We start from the raw sequence: 27,803 nt of genomic DNA, 5'->3' as shown, positions 1-27,803 counted from the left end.
TATCTATCTATCTATCTATCTATCTATCTATCTATCTATCTATCTATCTATCTTGTTCTCTCTTCAACCCAGATCTGATGTGAGTAAGGTTCCGTCTAAAAAATCTCTCTCTTATCCTCTCCCCCCTCCATATCCTCTTAGCCTTTTATTTCTCTCTGAATTTAGAAGACTTTTGTACCCTTCTAGATATGTAGATACATAGATAGATAGATAGATAGACAGATAGATAGATAGTTCCCTCATTTACCCATTCCTGATGAGAGTAGGGTTCTAGAACTACCAACACTCCTCCACCTAATTCCTCTGTCAATTCTTCTTGTACCTCATTTGTCTAAGATACTCTTTTTACCTTTTCCTAAATGATTTTACTTTTTAGAATCACAAAGAAAGATAGACCTGTATCTGGAGTTTGAGGTAGTAATAACACACTACGGAAATAGCTGAATATTCAAATCTCTACAAAACTACTTTCATCTTTGCTTCACCAAAGCTGCCACTACAAACGTTAAGTGAAGAGTATATCAAACAGCAGAGACCTCTTAATATCTTCAGACCTGAGATCTGCTCCTGAGAAAATAAGGAGAGGTAGAGCCAAGATGGTGTAGAAAAGCCAGGAAATTGCTGAGCTCTCCCCACTTTCCCTTGAAACAACATTAAGTCAAGCCACTAAATGAATTATGCAGAGACAAAACCCACAAAAAATGAAGTGAAACAATTTTCCAACCCAAGATAACTTAGAAGGACTGCAGAAAAAGGCCATCTCAATTGGGTAAAAGAGGAGTGCAGTCCTGTACAGGTGTGTGCAGGCAAGCCAGCAGGAGGCTCTTAGCTACAACAAAGATCAGCAACTAAGGCCCCACAGTCGTGCCTCAGCAGGGCAGTGGCACAGCAGACCACCAGTGAGGTTTCCAGCCCCAGCACAATAATTATATTGCCAACTCTGGAACCCCTGGGACAACTGGCACAACTATATGGGGCCACTCTAGGGCAGTGGGCAAGCCACCTGGCCCAGAGGCCCCAGTGAAGAAAGTCAGTGTTATGGTCAAAATGCTCCTAACTTACAGTCAAAATTTCCTTTCAGCCTTTTATTATAACAGAAGTTCATCTAAGTGTAAGGAACTGTTTTGTAAATGCAGATTTTAGAAATCAAAACAACTACTCAACTATATCTTTTCACCTTTACTGGCAGGTGTCCTAATGTACTAAAATATGGTAATTTGAAAAGAAGGTCCATTGACTGGACTTCAAAATATCATATTGCCTAGTGAAGTTCAGTGTCACACTTACCATATCTATTTGCAACTGGACACTTTCCAACATAAGACAGCACTTTGTTGATATAACTAAAGCCTATTTTTGTCTCAGTGAAACTGCTCGTGCATTCTGGAAGACAAATATATTACTGAATATATGTGTGTGTGTGTGTGTGTGTGTGTACATACACACATATTATGTATATATATATTATATATATTACTGAATTCTAAACAATATTATACTCTGAAAAAAAGTATTTGGATTGGAGATGAATTTGTAAACTATAGCTGAATGACAATATGTATGAATGAAAAGAATAAATGAATATAAACACATTTATTAAGGACTTGCCACGTGCCAGGCAAATTTCATATACAAATATGAAATGATGTTCCTACTGTCGAGAAGTTTACATTCTAAAAGCAGAAGACAACACATATTGAGAAGTGGTTGCCAGGGGAGGAGGCTAGGAAGTCACAGAGATGGTGAATTGTTGTATATGAAACAAAAGAAATGGGGCAGTAGAGTGAAAAGGCTCAGGCAGAGAGGGAGATGGCATGGGTTGATGGCTAGATGCAATGTGAAGATGAAACATGGTGTGTGTCAGCCATCATCGATATTTTCCATTAAACTTAATAAACTTGACTTCTTTAATGTTTATGTTACCAAAATCAGTTTGTTACCAAAATCAGTGAAGAAAGACAATTGGCTTGTGAGAAGAGGAAGGCAGTCAATGACAATCTATGAGGTAGCTAGATTGAGCAGTAGCTAGAGCACTGGGCCTAGAGTCAGGAAGATCTGAGTTCAAATCTGGCCTTAAACACTAGCTGTGTGACTTTGCACAAGTCACTTACCTTCTATTTGCCTCGGTTTCCTCAACTATAAAATGGGGATATTAACAGCTCCCATCTTACAGGATTGTTGTGAGGATCAAATGAAATAAAGTTAACAAAGCATTTACCAAAGTGCCTGGCACATAGCAAACGTTATATAAATGCTCAGTTCATCCCTTCCTCCCAGTGACTGTGGAGTCATATATGGTTATTACATTGATCATAGTTTATAGTTGTTTTCGTTTACAACATTTTAGTCATTGTATAAATTGTTCACCTAGTTCTGTTAACTTCAGTCTTCATTAGTTCATTTCATCAGAAATCTCCTTATGTTTAGGTGAATATGTCCCTTTCGTAAAATTCTATTACATTCATATACCACAGTTAGTTCAGACATCACCAATTAATAGACACCTTTTTTTATCTCCAGTTCTTTGCTATTGCAAAAAGTGGAAGTATAAATTTTTTGTGCATATGAACTCTTTCCCTCCTTTTTTGATCTCTTTTGAGTGTAAATCTAGTAATGTTCTCTCTGGGTCAAAGAGTATGCCCAGTTTAATGATTTTTGGAGTATAGCTCTATAATGGTTAGAATTTTAGATCGATCTACATTTCCACCAAGAATACATTAGTATGTCTATCTTCTCAGAGCTTCACTAACAGTAGTTATTTTCTTTTTTTTTTTGTCATCTTTGCCAATCTGATGGGTATGAGGTCAAACTTAGAGTTGTTAGTATTTTTTACATTGTTCTTGATAACTTGCCTTTTTTTCCAAATCATTACATTTTTTTAAATAATGTTTTATTTTTTCTCTAATTACATGTAAAAACAATTTAAACATTCCTTTTTTTTAAGTTTAAAGTTCCAAATTCTATCCATCTCTTTCTCCCTTTCCTCTTCCCTGGGACAGTAATCTGATATAGATTATACTTGTGCAATCATGTAAAATATATTTCCATATTAGTCATTTTGTGGAAGAAAACTCAAGCCAAGAAAGAAAGAAAGTGAAAAATAGTATGCTTCGATCTGTATTCGGACTTCATCAGTTCTTTCTCTGGAAGCAAATAGCGTTTTTCTTCAAGTCCTTTGGGATTGTCTTGGGTCATTGTCTTGCTGAGAGTAGCTAAGTCATTCACAGTTCATCATACAACATTGCTGTTACTGTTTACAATGTTCTCCTGGTTCTTTGTCTTTCTTCTAAGAACAGCTTGTTCATATTCTTTGGCCATTTATCTTTAGAGTAATGTATCTTCTTCATATATATTTGAATCAGTTCCCTAGAGATCTTGGATATCAGGTCTTTATCAGATAAATTTTGTGCAAAGATTTTTCCTCAGGTAATTATTTCTCCTTTAATCCTATCTATAATGATTTTGTTTGTGTGAAAAGTTTTTCGATTTTATGTATTCAAGATTATATATTTTATTTCCTGTGATTATCCTCTCTATGCTTTATTTGGTAAATAACTCATCCCCTATACATAATTATGATTGTTTTCCCTCTTCCTCTCATTTGTTTTTTTTTAAATGAAATTTTGTTTTTCGGTTAGCAAAACTCTGTCATCTTTCTCTTCCATCCTGACCCCTACAACTGAGAACAAAAAAAAAACAAAATCCCTTTTACAAACATGTACAGTCAAGGAAAATACATTTCCATTTGTGTATATATATATATATATATATATATATATATATGTACACACATTGTGTGTATGCACACACATATATTTCTAATTTTCACTCTGTCATTCACCCCTTTATCAGGATAGCATGTTAGAATACCTACTTCCCCCACAGTATCACCAACATTGAACTTTAATCATTTTTTTGTTCTTCTTGTCATCCAATGAGTATTTTGAAAGTTTTGGACATCTTTCTCTCATTTGGGCCACAATCTCTCTATTCTTCTTATCACATACATTCCCTCCTATCTTGTCACTAAATTTTAAATAGTCTTCCTTATTAATGGCCAGTCCTGTTACTAGCCTATGAAATATCATGCTCCATTAAGTTTCCAAGCTGCCAGAATTCCTGAAAAGATCAGAATCTAGGATGGGGAAAAATACTAGCAAGAAAATGCCATTTTACCAGGAGAGGTTTTATAGATCGCTTTTTTCTTATTTGACCTGAGTATACTGGGAATTTAAATTTTCTTCCTGATTTTATCTCCAATTTTGTGATTTGTTTTAGGTACTTGTTTTGGAAAACATTTGGGCAAAATATATCTTAAAATTTTCTTTACAAATAGTGTGATGGGGAAAGGTATATATATGGAAGAAAATACATGAATTGCTGGCTGTGTACATAATAGCTATGACTGTTTACTATAAGAAAAAAATTGTAGTTATTTTCCCTTTGCAGAAAAAAATACAAAATCTATTATAAAATGGAGAAAGGATATTTCTCTGTAAGTTGTATTACTTGTTCAGGTTTCCTTTCTAGAAGTTATCAAAGACAAAACCACCATGACTATAAACTTAAAAAAATACCATTTAAAGACCATTTCTCACATGTTCATTGATTTTGATTTTTTTTAACTTCCTGAGATGCTGTCTTACCATACTGGTCATCGGAGGAAAGAAATTATGTTCAGCCTGTGGGTTTTTTTCCCCTTCTGTTTTCAGAACAATGAGGTGTTAGAGCTGCAGAGAATAAGAATGAAGGATGAAATCCGAGAATACAAGTTTCGAGAAACCCGCCTCCTTCAGGACTACACTGAATTGGAAGAGGAAAATATTACTTTACAGAAGTTGGTGTCCACATTGAAACAGAACCAGGTAGGATTTTTTTAAAGATTTTATTAGTTATAGTCCAAATGAAAGTATACCTTCTGCTTAATATTTGGCCTTTTCCTATCTCAATCAGCAGTTTCTCAAGTTTTGCCTTAATTTTTCTCTCCTCAAGGTAACAAACCTTTGCTAATGTTTTCTTGCTGCTTCACCATGGGATGATAGTAGTTATGCATGTGGAGCACAAGGTCTGGCAGGCTGTACCAAGTGAGAAGGTATTCAGAGACAGTCTTTGTGACAAACTGTGTGATATTTGAGGACCAGGCTATTTAAGTTCGGAAAGAATAACCAACAATTGATATATTATTCTGGCCATAGCAAAACATGAAAACTTAGAGAGGATGCATTCTATATAAGTAGAGAGAGCAGCGATGAATCATAGATTTTTTTTTTTTTGGTCTTTTGATGTATTAAAGAATTAAATTTAACAAAACTACTTTTCCCTATGAAATTTATACAGTGCTATTTCCTTACATTTTTCTTGTTATTATTTTTTAATTGAAATAGTGTAGTTTAATAGATTATTGTATAGGCAAAAGATGCCTCAACTTCGAGTTTCAGTCTATGTTATTGTAGTTTAGAACTAAAAAAAACAATCTGTTGAAGAGAGCTTAGCATAAGCACTAGAAGTAAAGAGACTGAACTCTGTTGCTACTTGTTTCTACAAACATTTGGAATAGTTTCAGCCCATTAAAAAATAGGTACTAGGGCTTATGGTTAGGAAAGTTAGAACACCTCTCATTATTATTAAAATGGTTCTAATTTGTAGAATTCTTTGAGATCTCAAGAAAAATTGAATTTACATGGTAAAAATCAAGATCGGAGCCATTAAGAAAAAAAATACCTATTTTCCTCCAACTATTAGAAGAAATCGCCGTCTCATTTCTAGTTTGAGAGTTCAACTAATGCATACATATGTTAATGTAATTTCTCTTTGTAAGGAAGTTCAGAAAACTATATGTCCTTGATATGATGTTGTTGGATTAACAATGACAGTAACTATCTTCTTGGAAGATGCAATTTGTGAAAATGCTTGTTAATATTTGTGTTTTTTAAAAGAGAATGACAAAAGTAGCAGGATAGTTGGGGTTCACCAAGAGTCTTAGCTGATGCCATTATAACATTCTGAACTGAATTTTGCTTCTACTTCCCTTCTCAAAGGAGAAAACTGAGAGGGGTTCCTCCAACCCCACCATCAAAATGTTATCTTTTGACTATAGATACTTCCCCACTGATTTTTAAGAATTTTGTGTTGGAAGACAACTGAAAATGGACCATGTTGAGCTGATGATAAAGAGGTGATTGAATAATTTCAGTTCATAACGTCCTGGAACACCATTCAGTGTTCATCCTATCCCACTTAAATCATTGAATAGATGTAGCTCTGTATGTGTACTGAGGAATGGTTGCATTTTATGCTTGCATTTTCAGTGTTTCTCAGAAACCTTTGGAAGTCAAAAAGAATAAATTCTCTCCCCATGAAACACAAATAGGACTTAAAGCAAATTTTCTATAGTCCATTGGAGATACTCATGTTGCTAATACAGTCTGTCACTGAGGATTTGAATTTTAAATGACCATTAGTTTCTGAAAAATCTAAATCCTCAGTGATAGATTGCATTGGCAATGTGGGTGTTTCCAATGTGCTGCAGTTAATTGAAGGTACACCTGCAGCACTCTCCTATTGGGTATTATTGGGTGGATTTTAATTTCCCTTCGGGGTTAATTACGGCCAGTTCAAGTCATGCTGGAAAGACTGCTATGATTTCCTAAGAGTATTTGTTAACTAGGATGCTTTATTTGGCAATTTGTAGTAACCAATTGATGGTTATTTCTGTTTCACTCTTCTTCTTTTAACAGTAATTGAAAAATGGAAACTAATAGATGATTCAGCAGAAATAAATGAAAATTGAAACAATTATGTTGTAGTTCAGTCATTTCAGTCATGTCTGACTCTTTGTGACCCCATTTGGGGTTTTCTTGGCAAAGATGTTGGAGTGCATTGCCATTTCCTTCTTGAGCTCATTTTACATATGAGGAAATGGAGACAAACAAGGTTAAGTGACTTGCCCAGGGTCACACAAGCTAGTAATTGTCTGAGGCTGGATTGGAATTCAGGAAGATGAGTCTTTCCTGACTCCAGACGTGGCATTCTATCCACTGTGCCACCTAGCTGTTCTGAAACAGTTAACTTGTCTTTAATTTCACTTTTATTTTTAAGACATCATATGATAATTGCCCCAAATCAGTGGCTAACGTATTATTTCATCATTATTTGCCAAAATGTTACAATGGAAGCATTCTAGCTTATTCTTTGATAAGAGGGTATAAGTATACACGTTGTAAAAATTAGACAATGCCATATTTTTCTTCAGTACATTCTTTCTTATGAGCACTTGTATCTATCAAAAATTTCCTGTCTGATCAAAGTATATAAATAATGAAAAATCAAGTTACCACATTGAAATGTAACTCTTGAAAAATGAAGAGTTGATTTTTTTTTCTTTCCCTCCAAATTCCCAATAACCTAGCTATTCATTGATTAGGTATTAGATATTCACTCCACAAATGAGTAATTTATATTCAAAATGTATTTGGAAAAAAAAACCCTGAATACAAGGATTAGTTCTGATTAACTTGTCATTTGTCAGTTGCAGTATCTGTTCTAACACGGAAACAAATTAGAAACAAATTTCAGTTCTTCAGCCACATTTCATTGGATGCTAATTTTCTTTTATTTGTCAGAAATAGAATGAAGGCTAGTCCTACAGGAACATAAGTAGCCACCTGCATGTTGTAACTAAAACAGTAATTGAAATGTAGCTCTACCCTAAAATATCTTACTTGGTAGTGTGATATGGATGTCCCAAGATTTGCAATCTAAGGCATTAAAGACCCCTCTTGAAAGAAAAATATAACATTTTCCTGGGAATCTTGGGGAAGAGGTTGATTCAAGATTGGGGAAAGTTGGGGAAGAATTGTGTTTAAATAAGGAAGAGGATGCAAAAAAAACCAGAAAACAGAAGTGGGAAGAACTGTGTTTTAGGTCTTTGAAGAAGTAAGTCAGTGACAATGACATTCAGGCTCTTCCTTCTCCAATTCAACCTACTACAGATTATAGCAGTAGGCCTCTAATCGTTTTAGCAAAGTTAATCCATGATTTATTTTGCTTAGGGTTAATGACTATTAAAGGTTCATTCAGACCACTTTAGCATGGTTTATTAGACTTATTAACTGGCTTATGTGAGCATCTTGATAAAATGCTGGGATGTTTTAATTAAAGATTCTGGGCATGGGACTCTTAAAAGGTAGAATAAAATAGTAAGGATTCCTGAACTTTTAGGGACCTAAAATATGGATCCAGGAAAGGTCCAAACAAATTTTAGGTATTTAACATTTTGCCTAGGGTAGGCTTAAGCAGAGTTCATAACTATTAATAACATTCGAAAATCTTTTTAGGAACCATAGGACCATAACAAGGACTCTATTACACAATATCAACTTTAGCACCACTTCAACATGACCACAATTTCTTTTGCAATAAAATTATCTACACATCTCCTGCACCCACATTGTTAAAGATTATCTCTGCTAACCCTACATTATCAACAGTAAATAGATGATCTTAGTCCATTGGTTTAGTCCTTTTTCAAGCTTCTGCCCAGCCAGAGGCTGTTTTTTTTAAAAAAATCTGTAATATGAGTTTAACTCTTTGGTTTGTCCTCTTAATTTCCATCTGCCGCCCTAAATATGGTCTATTCCGAACAGGTTTTCAACTTGCCAGTCACTGCATGAACCAATCCTGCAGCATTGCTGTCATCAGTCTTTACTCAGCCCTGATATTCTCCTAACATTACTACCACCAATCACAGAAGCTGCTGCCTGACTTGAAAAATTATAGTTTATCTGAAGAGAGGAAGTTTTGTAGAGGCTCTTGATAAAGTACACTGTCTCCCTAATTAGCATACATCTAGTGTAAGTGTATGTATGTAGGGATAAGGATAGGAATGTGAGGAGAAGAGGAATCAACCACTATTAATGTTTAGAGTAAAGACTATGTTCTTGTGACTCATAGAAAGGAAAAGGAGAAAATTCAGCCTGAACCCCTGAAACTTACCAGGTGTTCAGTTTGAAGCCTTTAAACTACTCTGAGACACCTGAAGAAATCTCCCTATTGCTTCCTGCAGGGTTATCAAAGGATGTGGGACTTCTGGGGGCTCCTTTAATGTAGCACTAAGAATATACGTCTGTGCCCCGCATCATCATTTACTCATTTATTAAGCAGATACTAGGTGCCTGCTATGTGCAAAGGACTATGTCAGGGACTTGAGGAGTTTAGATACAGGACGAAAAAGACAGCTACAAAATACCTATAATCTAAAATAGATTGTCCTAGGTACATGAGGAAAATAGAAACAAAATATTGTGGGTGTTCCTAGGGAGTAAAGATGGGTCTACTAGGGTTCTGAAATTCAGAGATGGGAATTTGAACTCCCTGGTGCCATTTCACATCTGGTGCTGTATAAGTAGGCAAGGATTCATGGAGCCCCTTATAGTTCAGGGTTAAGGATGGACTGGGATTCTCTTTAAGTTTCTTTGAGAGCGGAAGACATGGGACCCTAATTTATGTCATTCTGGGGCTTAGTCTCAAAAAGCTTCATTATGATCAGGTCGCTAGAGTTTTGTAAATATATTTCCATGGCATCATCTCCTCTGTATTATACTGATCAAATTATCCAATTAGATACTTTCCCAAAAGAATCAGTACCCATGAGATCCAGATTCTACTTTTTTATAAGTAATACATAGTAATAAAAAGTCTTATATAAGTGCTAACTATACTCTCATTTTTCTTAGCTCAAACCAATCCAATTCAAGAAGCATTATATACTTACTATATACCTTACTGTATAAGGTTCTGGCAATACAAAATCAAAATTTAAAAATTAAAAAAAAAGGTCCCTTAGCTTTTGAGGAGTTAAAGTTCTACTAGGTCAACTCACCTCAGTCTAATGTGGGAATCTTGCAAACAGGGTTCTTTGCTATATGGCAATTCATGGGGTACCACAGAAGACTGCAGAAATGCCTGCCACTTCATCTAAAAATATTGCTTAACCTCTATCAATAGCATTAATTTACACATAGATTTTAATAATTGGCTTATAGTCTTCTGTTATTTAAATGTCTAAGTTCTTTTTAAGAAAAAAATTCTAATGTAAAACTTCAGAGATAAGATTATTCCATTCAGTTAACGTATGCCAAGGCTTTTTAGGCTTATGATAATTTGAAAGACTTTTAAGTATATAGGGTCTACAGAATACTTAATGACATGTTTGTAAGAGCCAAGTTTTAGTTTAATAAATGTTTTTTGTCCTATCTAATTTAGGTGGAATATGAAGGCCTAAAGCATGAGATTAAAAGATTTGAGGAAGAGATGGTATTGCTGAATAGCCAGCTAGAAGATGCCATCCGGTTGAAAGAAATTGCTGAGCGCCAGTTAGAAGAAGTCCTGGAGACTTTAAAAAATGAAAGAGAACAAAAGAACAACCTGAGAAAAGAACTCTCCCAGTATATTAATCTCAATGAAAGTGTGTACAATAATCATATCAATATCTCAGTAGATGGACAAAAATTTGCAGAGGATGTGACTGAACCAAACAACGATGACAAAATGAATGGACACGTCCATGGGCCACTTGTGAAAATGAATGGAGATTATCGGACTCCAGGAAGGAAAGGAGAAACTCTCCACCAGGTTTCGGACTTATTCAGTGAGCTTAACATTTCAGAAATGCAGAAACTGAAGCAGCAACTTATGCAGGTAATAAGTTGGGGGAGTTTGTCAGCAAATGGTGTTTTGTTTTTTTTTAAATCTATTCAGGGAGAATTTATAGATCCAATGTGAGTTATGTATTGAACCAAAATTTCTTTCCAACAGGAATTTCTTGTTCACCTTCTAATTTCTACTTGATGGTATTCTAATTTAATAAATTAATACTTTAATAAAGAGCTGTGTGAGAGCTTCATATAAATTGAAAAGACACAGCAAAAAAGGTAAAAGATAAAAGATAAAATTAGCAGTTGCAAATATTTAAAGAGCCAGTGCTAAAGGAAAAAGAGTTGGTGAGGTCTGCTCTGTCTACTGCTATTGGTAAGAAAAAAGAATGAGTAATTTTCTCCCATGCAAACTGAGTAGAAGTACCAAAGACATGCCCTTGGTGTTAGAGAGAGTTAGGGATCAGTTTTAGGCAGAATCCCATTTTAGCAAACATCATTAATAGAACATCCTGCAATATATGAATAGGATATTTTCATGTCCAATCCAACAATTTATCCTGACATTACTCTACAAATTCTGTTATATGAAAAATGTTGCATAATGAATGTATTAAGTCTGCTTAATTAAAATGTTTAAGGATTTCTGCAATTATGTATTTAGTGCCTACTACATTCAAAGCACTGTTACACACTGAGAGAAATACAAATATGATGATAATAATAATAATATTCAATTACAAAAGCATTCATTATCCATAGAGAATTAACTATAAAAGAATTGTCCTCAGACCATTTCTATCAGAAACCCATCAAAAAAGATGAGAAAAATGGAATAATGATAATAATCATAGCTGATTTTTACAAGGTACTTTAAAGTTTGCAAAGCACTTCACATAATTATCTCATTTGGCAATCAGCACTATACTGTAAGGTAGGTAACACAGCTATTATCTCCATTTTACAAGTGAGAAAATCAAGTTGTAGAAAGATTAAGTGACTTCCGTATGGTGCCACAGTTTATAAGTGTCAGAAATGTGATTTAATCACCAAAACATAAGAAAATTATTCCTAGGATCTTTATCTTAACTACCTCTATGACCTTCGGTAACATTTGAGTTCTAACGGAGGGACTTGTTTCTTCTCCCCCATTAGAATGTAAGTACTTCATCATCATATATTATCTTCCAATTACTCAGAAGTATTTACCTTTTTATATTTCTCTTAACTCTTGTGTTTTCATTTTAAAGTTTCTACTCAATTCTGATCTTTTCATCAGGTATGCTAAGAAGTTCTCTATTTCATTAAAGATCCTTCCCCTCTTTGCACTCCATAAAACTATATGCAGTTTTACTGGCTAAGTTATTTTTGGTTGTAATCATATTTTTTTTGCCTTTAGGATACAATATTCATATTCTAAACTTTCTTCTTCTTTGTTGTGGTAGCTGCCAAATCTTGTTCAATCTTGATTGTAGCTCTTCGGTATTTGAACTCTTTCTGTACGCTTGTAGTACACACACACACATTTTTAAGTAGAAGCTCTGAATTTTGGCTATAATGTTCCTGGGAGTTTTAATTTTAGGGTTTCTTTCAGGAGGTAGATTCTTTTTAATTTCACATTGCCCTCTGTCTGGGACATTTTCATTCATGATTTCTTAAAAAAAACATAGTATCTAGGCTTTTATGGTCAAGATTTTCAGGTAATCAGATAATTCTTAGTTTAGCATTCTTAGGGTCAAATGTAAAATGCTTTAGAAATTTAAAGCACTACATAAATGGTAGCTTTCCTCCTCCTTATCATCATTATCATCATCATCATGTCTCCTTATTTTCTAGGTCTGTTGCTGATAGAAGACATTTTACATTTTGTGATACTTTTCAGTGTTTTTATTTTATTCTGGTATTTCATTTTATCTGGTTGAGTCATTGATCTACATCAGGTCAGAACTAATATTCAGATGGTATGTTATTTGAGTAAGGTTCTGCACCTCCTATTAAAGTATTTATTCTCTTTCCAAGTCTTTACTCTGGAACTTTCATTTCCTTTCCCATTCTTTTCATTTTGTATTGGAATTAAAAAAAAAACAACTCTTGCCTCATGTCTTCTAGGAATTCAGTAGAGCTTATGACAAATCTTTTATTTTCTTTGTCATTTTGCTTGTTGATAATGTGTGGTTAATCTCTAATATGGAGTTTATGTCTTGAGCATCCCTGGTTCCATAATATTTCTTAATCATCAGAGCTTTCTTATTTTTTTTTTCATTTTCCCAGCCTTACTTCTTGAATTGAGGCTTCATATTCTGACCAGGCTCTCTGTATGTCTGTAAGAAATGGTGGGCCTTCTCTGGTAGTGATCTGAATTATCTGTGGTCTGGGCAATGAATTCTATGTTCTTCAAAGCCCCCAGGAGTGGTAGTGCTAGGGAAATTTACCTTAGGGCAGGCTCTGTGAAGAGATCTGAAGAGGTAAAGAGATCTTCGTTGGAAACCCAGTTTGGGGTTGATATTGATACATTGATATAGGCCATAGGCTTCCATGGTTAAACCATGGTCTTAGTTCCCATTTCCCCGTCCCAGAACAAAGCTTTAGACTCTGTAAATTTTCTTAACTTGCCTATGTTCCCTGTACAGGAAGGCTTCTGTTTGCTGCGATTCTGGTTCAGGTTTGTCTGTTTTGTTTTATTTATAATCTGTTTAATATCTATCTACCCTTGCCTTAGTGTCCACGGTCTTTTGACTGTCTCTTTGAGGAGAGCTGGCCTTTTCTCCTTCTACTCACTTGAGGAGAGTCTCACATGACTTCTTCCTGATGAAGCCACACTGGCTCTTTGTGATCACTGTTATCTTTTTCTAAAATATTCACTTACTATCCCTTTATTCAAGCTTTGTAGAATTTTGCCGGAATTCAAAGTCATATTTGTTGCTATATTTGTTGTTCATAGATTCTATTTTCTCCTCTTTGGCGAAAATAATGACATTTGCCTTTCTATACTGTGGCATCCTTACAAAGTTGCCACAAACTTACACAGATAACTTATGCTGGTTCAGGAATAAAAACTACTCAAAACTGTAGGGCATTACATTGTTATCATAGAATGTAATTTATCTGGACCTACTGACTTGAACTCATCTAGGGCAGCAAGGTGCTCTGTTACTATCTCTCTAAATATCTAGAATTTCAACTCTTTAAACTTTTGTCTTTTTTTAACCCGAAAATCTTTATCTAGAAGAAACAAAAAAGTTAGAATTTATTTTTCACCATCATCATTGCAGTTATCCTCTTCTCCTCTTTGACTCTTCTTTTTCCTGATACAGATTTTTAAAAAAAATACACAGGTTTTATTGCCTTTAGATTTGTCAGCCTCATTCTGAGCTTTAGCTTTCCTGACACTGTTCTTACAGGATCACTCTTATCTTAGTCATCTGTTACCACCTGTGCTTCCATCTTTTGTGAATGCTTTAAAATCCAAGTTGTTTGATGAATCCTTTGTCTATATATTCTCTTTTCCTTCTTATCAGAATTGCTTTTCTTTGTGTCTTCAGAATTTCTTTCTTCAGTGCTTCCCACCCTACCTGAGCAGATACTCCTTTTAGCATATTAGCTCATGGAATCCTACATAACCTTTCTCTGAGCTCTCTGAAATCTGCTCTCCCCAGCTATTGCATAATTGCCAACTTCCTTATCTTCTATCACAGATTCTAAGGAACAGCCACTTTACTCCCAAGGTTCCTGTCATTTCTGCTTTAGCAACCATTCTTTATTAGCAAGAATCAGAGCTATAATAAAAGTTCTCTTCATAGGCTCCTTGGTCTTTTAAAAAATGAAATTTTCCTTAAGGCATCCTATACAGGTCGCTGCAAAATTCTCATTTCATTTTTGTTTCCTTTTTAGTGGAGTATCTTGTTCATTTTCAAGTCAAATCACTCATAGCTTCCAACCTTTGAGAGGGATAGCAACAAGGTACCTCCTCCTTATCCTTATTCTGTAAATAAGGAAAGATCAGGTGGTATAATGGAAAGGGTAAAACTCTGATTCACGTCTCCCTTTACTGCTTCTGTGACCTTTGGCAAGTAACTCTGCCTCTTGGAGCTTCTGTTTCCTCATCTGTAAGATGGAAATTTTATAGGATTTTAGAGCTGGAAGAGAATTTAGAGATAACCTAGTCCAGTACTTTTATTTTATAAATAAAGAAATCTAATCCCAGAAAAGTCAAATAATTTGCTCCAGGTCTTGCAGGTAGGAAATAGCAAGGCAAGGATTCAAACCTGGGTCCTTTGGCTCCAGATCCATTGCTTTATTTCATTGAACTATATTCTCCCTGGGAAATTTTTTTTTTTTTTTTTGCTTTTTGGTGACGCAGTCGGGGTTAAGTGACTTGCCCAGGTCACAGAGCTAGAAAGTGTCAAGTTTCTGAGACTAGACTTGAACTCAGGTCCTCCTGACTCCAAAACCAGAGCTCCATCCACTGCACCACCTAGTTGCCCGTAAATGGTTTTTTTGGGGTTTTTTTTTGGTTTTTTTTTTTGTTTGTTTGTTTTATTTTGTTTTGTTTTGTTTTGGCGAGGCAATGGGGTGAAGTGACTTGCCTAGGATCACACAGCTAGTAAGTGTCAAGTGTCTGCGGTCACATTTGAACTCAGGTCTTCCTGAATCCAGGGCCGGTGCTATATCCACTGCGCCATCTAGCAGCCCCTCATTGAACTACATTCTACTTTAACAATAAACTATCCCAGGTATGTATATTAATCATGTTTACTTAACTGTAAATTAATGTCTTCCATTTAGATTTTTCTATTTAGCTGACATACTGTTGGAAAATTTAATGTATGACTTGCAAACCCTCTTTTGAAAATAAACAGATCGATTAGCATAATCCCTTATTCCTAAAGAGAAATTTCTCAGGGAATTGGCAAATAAGTGGTTTTGGATTTTGGACTGTTCCAGGGTTGTTTCCCTCCAGGACATAATAATTGAGATATCACAGCAATTGTCAAGCTCTGTAATAATTTTAAAATGAAAAAAGTAGTTGTGACTGGAAAACTAACTCAGTTATTGAATACATTGAAAAGTTATCTCTGAAAGTTTGTGCTGTATTCTTTTATTTTAGTAAAGTCCCTTTAAAAATTTTTTTTTTCATGCACTCCAATCCCCTTATGCAATTTGAAAAAAATACCTTTGGGAAATGATTAATATCAGAGTCAAGACTGAGTTACACATAAGTGAAAAGAAAAAATAATATGTCAGCAAATTTAGAGTTCATCTCTTCTTCTAAGCAGCCTAAGCTGAAACTTTATCATTGATATCATGGGTGCTCAAGAGCCAATCTTTGGACTCTTGTCTTTGGTATACTCATTACCTTATGAAAGAGGAAAACTGTTCCACTGAATGTGATTACTAACCAAGCAATTGCAATTAGATGCAATGGGATAGAAACATCAGAAAAAGATGAAATGATTCTTTAAATGGGTGCATTTTTTGTATCAGTCATTTTTTCTCCTCTACTAAATTGATTTTTTCCTAAATAACTGCTGAAATCATGAGATAGTTTGTTTCCATGTTTCACATTGTGCTGTAGATCACTGGTTTTTCATCTGGAGGTGTGGGAGTTTCATGGGGGGAGGGGCACAGAATTATTGCAGTGAGTTATGTCATTAAATGATTTTATGTAATGAATAACCAAACATAACTTCTATAGACAGAATACATCATATATGTTGAACACGAGTTAATATTTAAAATGTATAAAGATGCTATTGTGATTAATATGAATAATTTGAATGCATTTAAAAATTTGTTGACCAAGGAGGGTCTAAGTTCAGGGATCATGGGATCCCTGGCAATGAGAGCTATATTATAGTAGCAAAAATATTTTTTTTAATTTTAATTAATTTATTTTTAATTTTCAATAATCACTTGCATAAGCATTTGAGTTTTAAATTTTCTCCCCCTCCCTTCCCATCTCACTCCCCAAGACAGCATGTAATCTGATATAGGCTCTACATATACATTTCTATTAAATATTTTCACATTAGTCTTATTGTAAAGAAGAATTAGAACTAAGGAACCACAAGAAAAAAGAAACAAAACAAAACAGAAGAAAAAAAGAGCAAATAGTATGCTTCGATCTTCATTCAAACTCCATAGTTCTTTCTCCGGATGTGGATAGCATTTTCCATCATGAGACTTTTGGAGATGTCTTAGATCCTTGCATTTGCTAAGTCTATCAAAGTTAGTCATCGCATAACATGGCTGTTGCTGTGTACAGTGTTCTCCTGTTCACTCTGCATCAATCCATACAAGTCTTTCCAGGTTTTTCTGAAGTCCTCTTAGCAAAAATAATTTTATTAAAGCAATAGAAAAGGTCAGGGAGAGCTTATACTTTTAACAGCAGGAGGAGGCTCCAAAAATATCCCTGCACAAAGGGGCTAGCTGCATGGGAAGCTTCCAGAATCATAGGTCTTATATGGGTAAAAGAATCAACAAAGGAGACTAAGGAGCTATCAGACAAGTGGGAAAGACAACTAGGAAAGAATAGTGTCACAGAAACCTAAAGAAGAGAGGATTTAGAGCTAGTGCTGGAGAAGGTAGCTGGATATGCAATATTGTCAGAGGGGAATCAAGTCTCAGTGAAGGCTAATAGATGAGAAGAATGTGGGAGAAAGACATCTAGGATCTAAGGGAATTTGTTCACTATGGAACTGATTCCAAAGAACACAAAGATTAGAGTCCATTGTGAATGGGGTAGGGTAAAAGAGGAGGAGGGGATGAAAGAATAGGAAGAAGAGAGAACTTCCCTGACCAAGGGAGTGGTTACTACAAGCAGTGGTTACTACATGTCTACATGATCCAGTGAGGTAGTATTTGTAAAGTGCTTTGCACACCTTAAAGCACTACATAAATTCTAGCTTTTATCATCATCATCATCATCACCATCATTACTATGCCTGAAACTGTGAAAGACTTTTTGTTCAATTTGTCTATAGAAACAAATTCTTTAGTGAAATTCCATCTGCTACAAATCATTGCTGAATTTATAACTATTTTTATTATATATTTTCTCAATCAGCAGATATTAATAGTAAACTACTGCCTTGTGAGGGTTTGTGAATTTTTTGACATTAAAAAGAAGGGGTCCTCATACCAAAAAAAAAAAAAAAAGTTTGGAAATGACTAGCCTAAAGTAAAGCAGAATTAAAGCTGGAAAAATGATAGGGTAGCCATTAGCAAATTGCTTCTCTTCTTTGGGTTTCACATTGCTCATCTGTAAGCTGAAAGAATTAACAAGATCATGCCTAAAGTACCTTCCATTTCTCATAGTATTTATTTGTAACTGTCAATGAAGCAAAATGTTCTTCAGTGATATAAGGAAACACCAATTTTTTATTTGTTTTTTGTTGCTTTAATTAAACATCCAGAACTTTCTCCTTTCCATCTTAGAAGCTAGATACCTTCAAAAAGAAAATTTCCATTCTTGAATTCTCTTTTGTTTCTTTTTTCACACCTTCCATAGCTGCTTCAGTCAGGTAGAATGTGATCAAATAACTTTTATAAAGTTCTACTCATAGATATCAAAATTGCTGGGTGGGGTTTGTTTTTGTTTTGCCATGGTTTTTTGTAAAAGATATCATCTGTACAGTCTTGAATTTGAGATAGTTGGGTCCGTTTCTCATAGAAATGTACAAGGTAGCCACAAAAAAAGGAAAAAAATTATTAAGATAAAAACAGACTTATACAAAGTGATAAAGAGGAAAAAAGAGAATCAATATGCATACTGACTATGAGTACATATATGAAAGAAAGAAAGACAGCAACAAGATCTTTTAAGCACATAGATAAAAATGATTAGCTGTTACAGAAATATATTGAAAGAGGGAACAAAAATGGTAATATTGTTATTATTTTTGTTTTTAATAAAAATGTTTGATAAGCTTAGTTTATATTTTTGTTATTTTACTTGATTGTTACTAAAAAAAAGAAAATAGATTGATAGCTTGTTGTTGATCAGTTGTTTTCCAACTCTTCATGACCCCAGAGGCTGGTTTGTCATTTCCTTTCCAGCTCATTTTACAGATGAGGAAAACAGGGTTGTATAGGTAATAAGTCTCCGAGGCCAGATTTGAGCTCAGGAAGATGAGTCTTCCTGACTTCAGGCCTGGTGCTTGCTCTAATGACTGCACTACCTGGCTGCCGCCTAAACTGATATCATATATGTTTGATTTGACTTTTGAATTTAATTTAATCAATTTAATTTTATTCCCTTAAAGGTAATCTGTTACCTATCTACTTGAATCATAGGATCATAGGATTTAGAGCTGAAAGAGCCTTTTCTTCTTTTTGTCCTCCTTGCCCTGAAAGATCTAGTCAGATCCCCTCATTAGCTATGAGGAAATTGAGACTCAGATTAAGTGCTCCAAATCATAGAGTATAGCTAGTATAAAAAGGTGATCATTGGGTAAATCAATTAAATCACCCCACTCCTTTTAAAGTAAATTATAAGATCCTACACCCTGGTAAATTTATCATGCGAGAACACACATTAGTTCACCAGATGTGGAAAAGCCCTGGACATCTCCTTAGGAGGAAGAAGTCTTGATTTGTTGAAGGTCTTGGCCACAGCCTCTGGGGCCTATATAAAACCATTAGGTTAATTACAATCAGAGGTTTGAGTAAGCAGCAAGTCAGGAGAGAGAATTCCCCAGGGAGATCCTTAGGAAGGGGAACCCCTTAAGGTAGAAGGAGAGTGCCTAAGCCTCTACTTCCTGAACCTAGAGGAAGGACCTTGCAGGCTTTGACAGGTTCAGAGTATTTGGACTTTACCATCAGTGCCCTAGGAGCACCCCCCAAAATAGCAGCTGTTGACATTATTGTCTGGCTTGAGAAACAAGAACAAGTGGAACATGATGAGGAAAGGAAGATTCGAGGCTTTTCAAAGAGCACAGCTAAAAGTTGAGGGAAACTATACTTAGGGAGAACTCATAAGATCTCCTGCAAAATGACATCCAGGAGTTGTGAGTTAACCATTTGCTACATGTATTATTATTTTTGGAATGTAAGTTCTGTTTTTAAATAATTTTTTTTTGCCAAATTATATGTAAAACAAATTATATGTAAAACAATTTTTAACACACAAACATGGTACTGATACCTAAACCAGGAAGAGTGAAAACAGAGAAAGAAAACTATAGACCAATTTCCCTAATGAATATTGATGCAAAATTTTTAAATAAAATGTTAGCAAGGAGATTACAGCAATGTATCACAAGGATCATATACTATGACCATGTGGGATTTATACCAGGAAGCCTTCCTAATAAGATCAAGGGTGAAGCAAGGGTGCTGATTTTTTGGGGAAGACTTCTAGCTTATCTCCATTACAGATAATGCTTTCTGGGATGGTTTTAGATAGATACTACTTACCGTTTTAAGAAAAGCTTCATTTATTCCTCTCTAATGTTTTTAGTCTCTTGCCTCATGTCTTCTAAGAATTCAGTAGAGCTTATGATGGATCTTTCATGTGTGTCATAAAAGGAATCTGGTAGAACTCCTTTGCATCTTTTCCCAGATAATTTATATAGTATTAGAATTGATTATTCTTTAAATGTTTGGTAGAATTCACAGGTGAATCCATTGGGACCTGGAGATTTTTTTCCTAGGGAGTTCATTGATGGTTTTTTCAATTTCTTTGTCTAAGATAAAGTATTGTGTTTCCTTTTCTGGGAATTTATAATTTGTAATTTATAATTTTGTAAATACTCATTCATTTCGCTTAGATTATCAGATTTATTGGCATATAATTGGGCAAACTGGCTCCGAGTAATTATTTTATTTTCCTCTTCATTGATGGTGAATTCACCCTTTTCATTTTTGATACTGGTAATTTGGTTTTCTTCTTTACTTTTTAAAAATCAAATTAACCAATAGTTTATCTATTTGTTTTTTTTTTTTCATTCATGGTTACTTTTTATGTTTTTTTTTTCACTGTTGTGTTTGAACTTCAAAGTTTCTGTGCAGCTTTGGTCTTTTCATCAGGAATGCTTAGAAGTCGTCTATTTCATTAAAGATCCACATTTCCCCCTATAATATTACAGGAGAGCCTACAAACTCTAGGCCAGTGAGTGTAGTTTCAATTTCTGGGAAAATTCTGCAACAGATCATTAAGAAGATGATGAGTGAATATCTAGAAAGGTAAACAGAAATTAGAAAGAGTCAGCATGGCTTTATCAAGAATATTTCCTTTTTAGACAAGACTGCTAAATTAGTAGATGAAGGGGATGCTGTAAATATAGTTTACTGATACTTTAGCAAAGTGTCTTTTATTATTCTTGTGGAGCGGATGGAGAGGTACCAATTAGGCCATCATATATTATATACATTATATAATCCATTAGATTGTTTTTATTTTTATTTGTATTCCCAGTGTTTAGCACAGTGCTTGGTATGTAGTAAATGCTTAATAAATGTTTATCGATTTATTGAGTAATTATACAGTCAGATGAATTCAGATTATCATAGGTATTTGTGCTTGGTCTTGTGCTATTTAACATATCAGTAACCAAAACAAAAAGATAAGTAGCATGTGCGATGAGAGCAATATCTAAACCCTTTATCCCATATAATTTAGACTAGTTTTTTCTTAAGAGGTATTGAGACATTTCTCAAGACTTGATTGGCTCAGGGGACTAAAGTCTCAGACTACTGATATCATTTCCTCATCTCCTGAGTACAAAGCAACCATAAAGGGCATCACTCATCTGAATTGACTCAAGGTGTACTTAGTGCCTATCCTTTTTAAATATCCTTATCCTGCTTTGGCTAAGTAAGTGTTGTTTTGTTTTGTTTTGTTTTTGTCTGTTTGTTTTTTTGTTAACTGTTGAATGAACACAATGTATCATGATGTTCCAATATAAAACTTAAACTGCTTAGGGACTGGCCTGAATCAGGCCCTGCTTAGCACAGCTTGCTAATTAGCTTTGTAGATGACACAAAGCTGAAAGGGATAGTTAACACAATGGATGACATAGGATCTAAAATGATATTGACAGGGCTAAATCTAATAAAGTGAAATTCAATAGGGATAAATGTAAAGTCTTACACTTGGTTACAAAAAGTCAACTTAGTAAGTTTAATATTGGAGAGGAAACTTAGATAGCATTTGTTTTGAAAAAGTCCCAAGGGTTTTAGTGGGCTGCAAGCTCAATATGAATCAGCGATATGATATAGTAGCCAAAAAAGCTAATGTAATCTTGGGCTCCTTTAAGAGGAATATAGCTTCCAGGAATAAAGAGATAGTAATCCAGTAGTATACTGCTCTCATCCGATGTAGTCTTGTATTTACCTCTGAGCTCTATGGTTCGAGAAGGGCATTGATATGATAGTGTCTAGAGAAGAGCAACCAGGCTAGTGAAAGGCTTTGAGTCCATGAAATATGAAGAAGGGTTGAAGAATAGAGCTTGGTTAGCCCGGAAAAGAGAAGGCTCAAGGGGAACAGTTGTCTTCAAGTATTTGAAGAGCTATCATGTAGAGGAAGGACTAAACTTGTTTCATTTTATCCCAGAGGGTAGAGCCAGGAGGAAGGGTGGACAGTACAGAGGCACATTTAGTTTTCCTGTCAGGAAGAACCTCCAAAATAATTAGAGTTATCCAAAAGTGGAATTATTTGCCTTGAGAAGCAGTAGGTGCCTTCTTCTTAGAGATCTTCAAGAAGATGCCAGATGACCACTTAATCATTATGTTATAGGAAGGATTCCTTTTGTGTGTGAGTTGGCCTGGAGGGCCTCTGAGATCCTTCTAACATTAAAATTCTGTGATTCAGTGTCTGAACCCCAGAGAACTGCCGGAGTTGGGGAGACCATTTTCTCCTAGGTTAAGCTGAGATTTTATCTTTCTCCAAAGTCACAAAATTTCTCTGCCTGATTCTTGTGTGTCATATTGCTTAAAGTAGTCTGTGTGCTTTCCTTTGGTATAATTTTGCTGATTACTTTGAAAGATGTTTGCTGGTTATTCATCCTTGGCTTTTGCATACTAAAGATTTGGTAGAAGGAGAGCTAAACTGATCGTTTAAGTTAATCTTCCTAGTCTGAAAGGGACTGACCTACTTCCTCCTGAGTGACCAGGGAAAGTGGCTTTTTTATTCTGAACCTCCAAAGAGCATTTTACTACAGATATTTGAGGTGTAATAGATATGTCTAGCCCAATAACCCACTTGAAAATAGGAAAGAGGGGATCGTATGACAGAAGAGGAAAATGATAAATGCTTGAGGGGATGTGGAAAAATAGGTACACTAATACAGTGTTGGTAGGGTTCTGAATTGGTCAAACTACTCTGGAGAACAATTTGGAACCATGCCCAGAGGACTATAAAACTGCATACTCTTTGACCCAGCAATACTGCTGTTAGGTCTGTATCCCAGAGGGACCAAAGGAAAAAGAAAAGGACTTGTGTGTACAAAAGTGTTTATATTTGTTGTGGCAAAGAATTGGAAACTGAGGGGTTTGACTGAACAAGGTGCAATATATGATTGTGATGGAATACTGTTGTGCTGTAAGACATGATGAAAAAGATGGTTTCAGAAAAATCTGGGAAAATTTAGATGAACTAATACAAAGTGAACTGAGCAGAACCAGAACATTACACATAATAGTAATAGTATTGCAGTAATGATAATCAAATATGAAAGACTTAACTACTCTGATTAATAAAATGGTCTATGACAGTTCCAAAGGATTCATAATAAAAAATTCTATCCACCTCCAGAGAGAGAACAGATTGAAGTACAGAGCAGAGAGAACTACAGATTGAAGTGAGGTTTTTTGTTGGTTTTTTTTTGCACTTTGTTTTGCCAGCCTCTTTTTTTCCAGTATGGCTAATAAGGAAATATGTTTTGCATGACTTCACATGTACAAAGGGTATTGTATTGCTTGCTTTCTCAATGGGTGGGGGAGAGGCTGGAGGGAGGGAATTTGGAACTGAAAATTAAAAAAAAAATAAGAGAGAAGGAGTGATTGCCCCATTACAGTTATTCTCTTACTCTCCACAAAGACAAAAATAGAAATCTCCCTTAGAGATGTGGAATGGATCATTTTAAAAAAAAATTTTTTTTTTAGGCAATTGAGGTTAAGTGACTTGCCCAGGGTCACACAGTCACAAGTGCCAAGCGTTTGGTCTGAGGCCACATTTGAACTCAGGTCCTCCTGACTTCAGGGCCGGTGCTTTATCTACTGCACCACTTAGCTGCCCCTGGAATGGGTCACTTTAAATCATATCCATCTAAAAATAACCCTGGTTCCTGTCATCCATTTCAACTAGCTACATAAAAATGAAACTCTTGATTAAATGTATTTATGATCATATTTAATTTATTTAATGTTACTTCAGAAATCTAAAACCTTAATGTCCTTTGGAGGAAAATATTATTGATAAACAGCTATGCTGTCAATAATATAAACAGCTCTGCTAGTCCTTGGTCCTTTCTGAATTAAAAGATAAATTAGGTCAGTGTAATGTACAAGTTTTAGGTATCCTCAAACTGAAGTTTCAACAGAGAAACAATTTTTTTGTTTTTTTTAAATTTGGGACTTAACAGTAACCAAAAAGATGAGCAATTCTGCATACAAAATAAATTAGGAAAAGAAGATTGTACATAAAATGCCAAATCACTAATATGTATAGCTTACTTTTCCTCTTAAGTATATAATAAATTTGACATGTAACTTTTAAAGTCCTCCTGCTTGTCTGTACTTTCTTCTGTTTTCTTCTGTGCATTTAAAATAAGTGTTTCAGTGAGCCTCTCATCTTTATTTTTTTTTCTTTTTTTGTAATCCCTCTCAGCAATTCTTTTTCATTCCTGACTCCCTCTCTACCCCTTTGGGGGGAAAAGCACAGAAAAACAAAACCATTGTGACAAATATAGTCAAGCAAACAAATTTCCCAAATGGCCTTGTCCAAAAATTTATGTCTCATTCTTCACCTTGAGTCTATCCCTGTCAGGAGGTGGTGAGTAGCGAACATCATTTATCTTCTGTAATCATGGTTGGTTATTCCACTGAACATGAATTCTTAAGTCTTTCAAGGTTGTTTTTCTTTACAGTGGTAGTATTATTGTAGACATTTTTCTCTGGGTTCTACTCATTTCACTCTGCATCAATTCATGCATTTCTTCCCACGTTTCTCAGAGAATGAGTGTGGCAAATTTTTAAAAAGCAAATATCATTCATACTGTCGTAGATTTAAAACTAGAACGAACCTTTAATACTATCTAGTCCAACTCACTCATTTAACAGAGGTTCAAAAATTGAAGGCACCTACTTCATTGGTAGTAAGTAGCAAAGTCAAGATTTGACCCCTTTGTTCTTCCCACTACAATAGACTGCCTCTCTTATATATCTCAATCATATTATGATTTGTAAAAAAAGACAAAAAAATTTAAAGCAATTAGATTAGCTAAATGGCTTTGCCATTTTGTGAATCTAGGTCCCTGTGATATATAAAATTGTGATTGTATAATGTATACAGCATAGTTCTGCACCAATGTTAATGTAAATGCAGGAGGAATTTTAAGTTGGTGTTATAAGAAGGGGCAAAAAATGCTAACTTAAGTTTAAATATTGGTAGCATATTCTTTGCTATTGTTTTGGGAAACCCATGAATACCTGAGTTTATACTCAGGAAAATCCTGAAGATGCATGAAATCCATCGCTTAGGGTTTTACATTTCAATCATTAATAGATTTTCATTTGTTATTACAGGTAGAGCGAGAAAAAGCCATTCTTCTGGCCAATCTTCAGGAGTCCCAAACTCAGTTGGAACACACAAAGGGGGCACTGACAGAACAGCATGAGCGGGTTCATAAGCTCACAGAACGTGTCAATGCCATGAAGGGCCTACAGAGTGACAAAGAGCTGAAGGCAGAGCTGGATTGTGAGAAGGGCAGGGACTCAGGGGAACAAGCCCATGACTATGAAGTTGATATCAATGGCTTAGAGATTCTCGAATGCAAATATAAGGTTGCTGTTACAGAAGTGATTGACCTGAAGGCTGAAATTAAGGCCTTGAAAGAGAAATGTAATAAGTATGTAGAAAACTACACAGAAGAGAAGGCCAAGTATGAGAGCAGGATTCAAATGTACGATGAGCAGGTGACAAGTCTAGAGAAAACTACAAAGGAAAGCGGTGAGAAAATGGTCCACATAGAAAACGAGTTGCAAAGGATGACGAGTATAGCCAACGAAAACCATAATACCCTTAACACAGCTCAAGATGAGCTTGTAACTTTTAGTGAAGAATTAGCTCAGCTTTACCACCATGTATGTCTGTGTAATAATGAGACTCCCAATAGGGTCATGTTGGACTATTATAGGCAAAGTAGAGTAACCCGCAGTGGAAGCCTAAAAGGACCTGATGATCCCAGGGGACTTCTGTCACCACGGCTCACCAGGAGGAGTATTGTATCACCAGTAGAAACAAGGACCCAATCAGAATCAGTTTTGAAGGAAAACACAGATGCCAACAAAGAACAAAGTCCAACTAAAACACCAACAATCTCCCCTGTCATTACTGCCCCTCCTTCATCCCCAGTGTCAGACACCAGTGATATTCGAAAAGAACCAATGAATATCTACAACCTCAATGCCATTATTAGGGACCAAATCAAACACCTACAGAAAGCAGTGGACCGGTCGTTACAACTGTCACGTCAACGGGCAGCTGCACGAGAACTGGCACCAATGATAGATAAAGATAAGGAAGCCTTGATGGAAGAGATTTTGAAATTAAAGTCACTGCTGAGCACAAAACGGGAGCAGATAGCCACCTTGAGGGCAGTGTTAAAAGCCAACAAACAGGTAATATTTTATAGTTCTAGAAATCAGTCACTCAAAAAGCCTTTATTAAGTGTGCAAGGCACTGTGCTGAGCAATAGAGACACAAAGAAAAAACAGTCCTTGCATTTAAAGAGTTGTTATTCTAGTGGTGAAGATAACATAAATATGTGTGTATGCATATATATGAATATGTGTGTGTGTACGTTCAAGATATATACTAAGTAGATGGAATGCAACCTACAAAAGCTTCCTATGAAAGTTGAGATTTGAGCTGAGTCTTGAAGGAAGCCAATAATTTTAAGTAGAAGTGAGAAGGGAAAGTATTCAGGCATGGAGGACAGCTAGTGCAAAGGCATGGAGACAGGAGATAAGAGTATCATGTGTGAAGAACGTTAAGCTAGTATGATTGGAACGTAGAGGATGTATAGGAGAGTAACATACAAGAAGACTGCGAAAGTTAGAAGGGGCTAGATTATGAAGAGCTTATAATGCCTGAAGAAGGAATTTATATTGACCATAAAGTTAATAGAGCCACTTTGGCAGCTGTGTGGAAGATGGATTAAAATGAGAAGAGGATTGAGGTAAGAAGACAAATTAGAAGGCTACTGTAATAGTTCAGGTGAGAAATGATGAGGTCCTGAATTTAGCATGGTGACTGAGTGGAGAGAAGGGGATGTTTGCAAGAGATGTAGAGGTAGAAACAAGATTTGGTAACTGATTAGATATATGGGATGAATGGGAGTGAGGAGTTGAAATGATACCACATCTGTGAATTTAGGTGTCTAGGAGGATGGTAGTACCCTCAACAGCACTGGAAAAGTTGGGAAGAGAGGTGGGTGTAAAGGGAAAGATAATGAGTTTTGTTTTGGACACAGAGTTTAAGATACCTATAAGACCTCCAGTTCAAAATGCCCAGTAAGGAATTAACAGATTTGCTGACTTAGTTGAATACCACCTATGACTAATTTGTAGAAAATTGTGTTTTCAAGATCTTATTGACTTACTTTACATAATAAGGTGTATCATCTATGACACATCTTTTTTTTTTTTAGTTTTACTCTTACTTTGAATGCAACCCACCAGGAAAGCTCTTTGGAATCAAAATGTTCAAGCACCACCAAGAATGGCTTAAGTTAAACTAGAGAGTGTAACTCTGCATAGACTGATGCTTTACATCAGCCTGAGATGAAACTGTACATGTACCATGGAAGAGATGACATAAGGAATGATGCAGGGAATCAATACGAGAAATTAGTGTAACTCTATATCTTTTTTTACATGTCTTTTCTACATAGCTTTATTATTTCTAGTGTCTTGCATATATTAAGTGTT

General features: G+C 35.3%; 1 protein-coding gene across 3 annotated transcripts in view; it reads left to right on the top strand.

Moving 5' to 3' along the window:
* Positions 1-27,803, top strand: part of BICD1 (BICD cargo adaptor 1) — a 221,942-nt gene that overhangs the window by 125,403 nt on the left and 68,736 nt on the right. For all 3 annotated transcript variants that reach the window (XM_027844386.1, XM_027844385.1, XM_027844384.1), the window contains exons 6-8: positions 4,713-4,865; positions 10,264-10,698; positions 25,398-26,492. In XM_027844386.1, coding sequence (XP_027700187.1) covers positions 4,713-4,865; positions 10,264-10,698; positions 25,398-26,492 — 1,683 coding nt within the window. The remainder of the gene's footprint in view (positions 1-4,712; positions 4,866-10,263; positions 10,699-25,397; positions 26,493-27,803) is intronic.

Source organism: Vombatus ursinus, unplaced genomic scaffold (assembly GCF_900497805.2).
Source record: "Vombatus ursinus unplaced genomic scaffold, bare-nosed wombat genome assembly UNPS02014941.1, whole genome shotgun sequence".
NCBI lineage: Eukaryota > Metazoa > Chordata > Mammalia > Diprotodontia > Vombatidae > Vombatus > Vombatus ursinus.
This window is presented reverse-complemented; position numbering and strand designations above follow the sequence as displayed.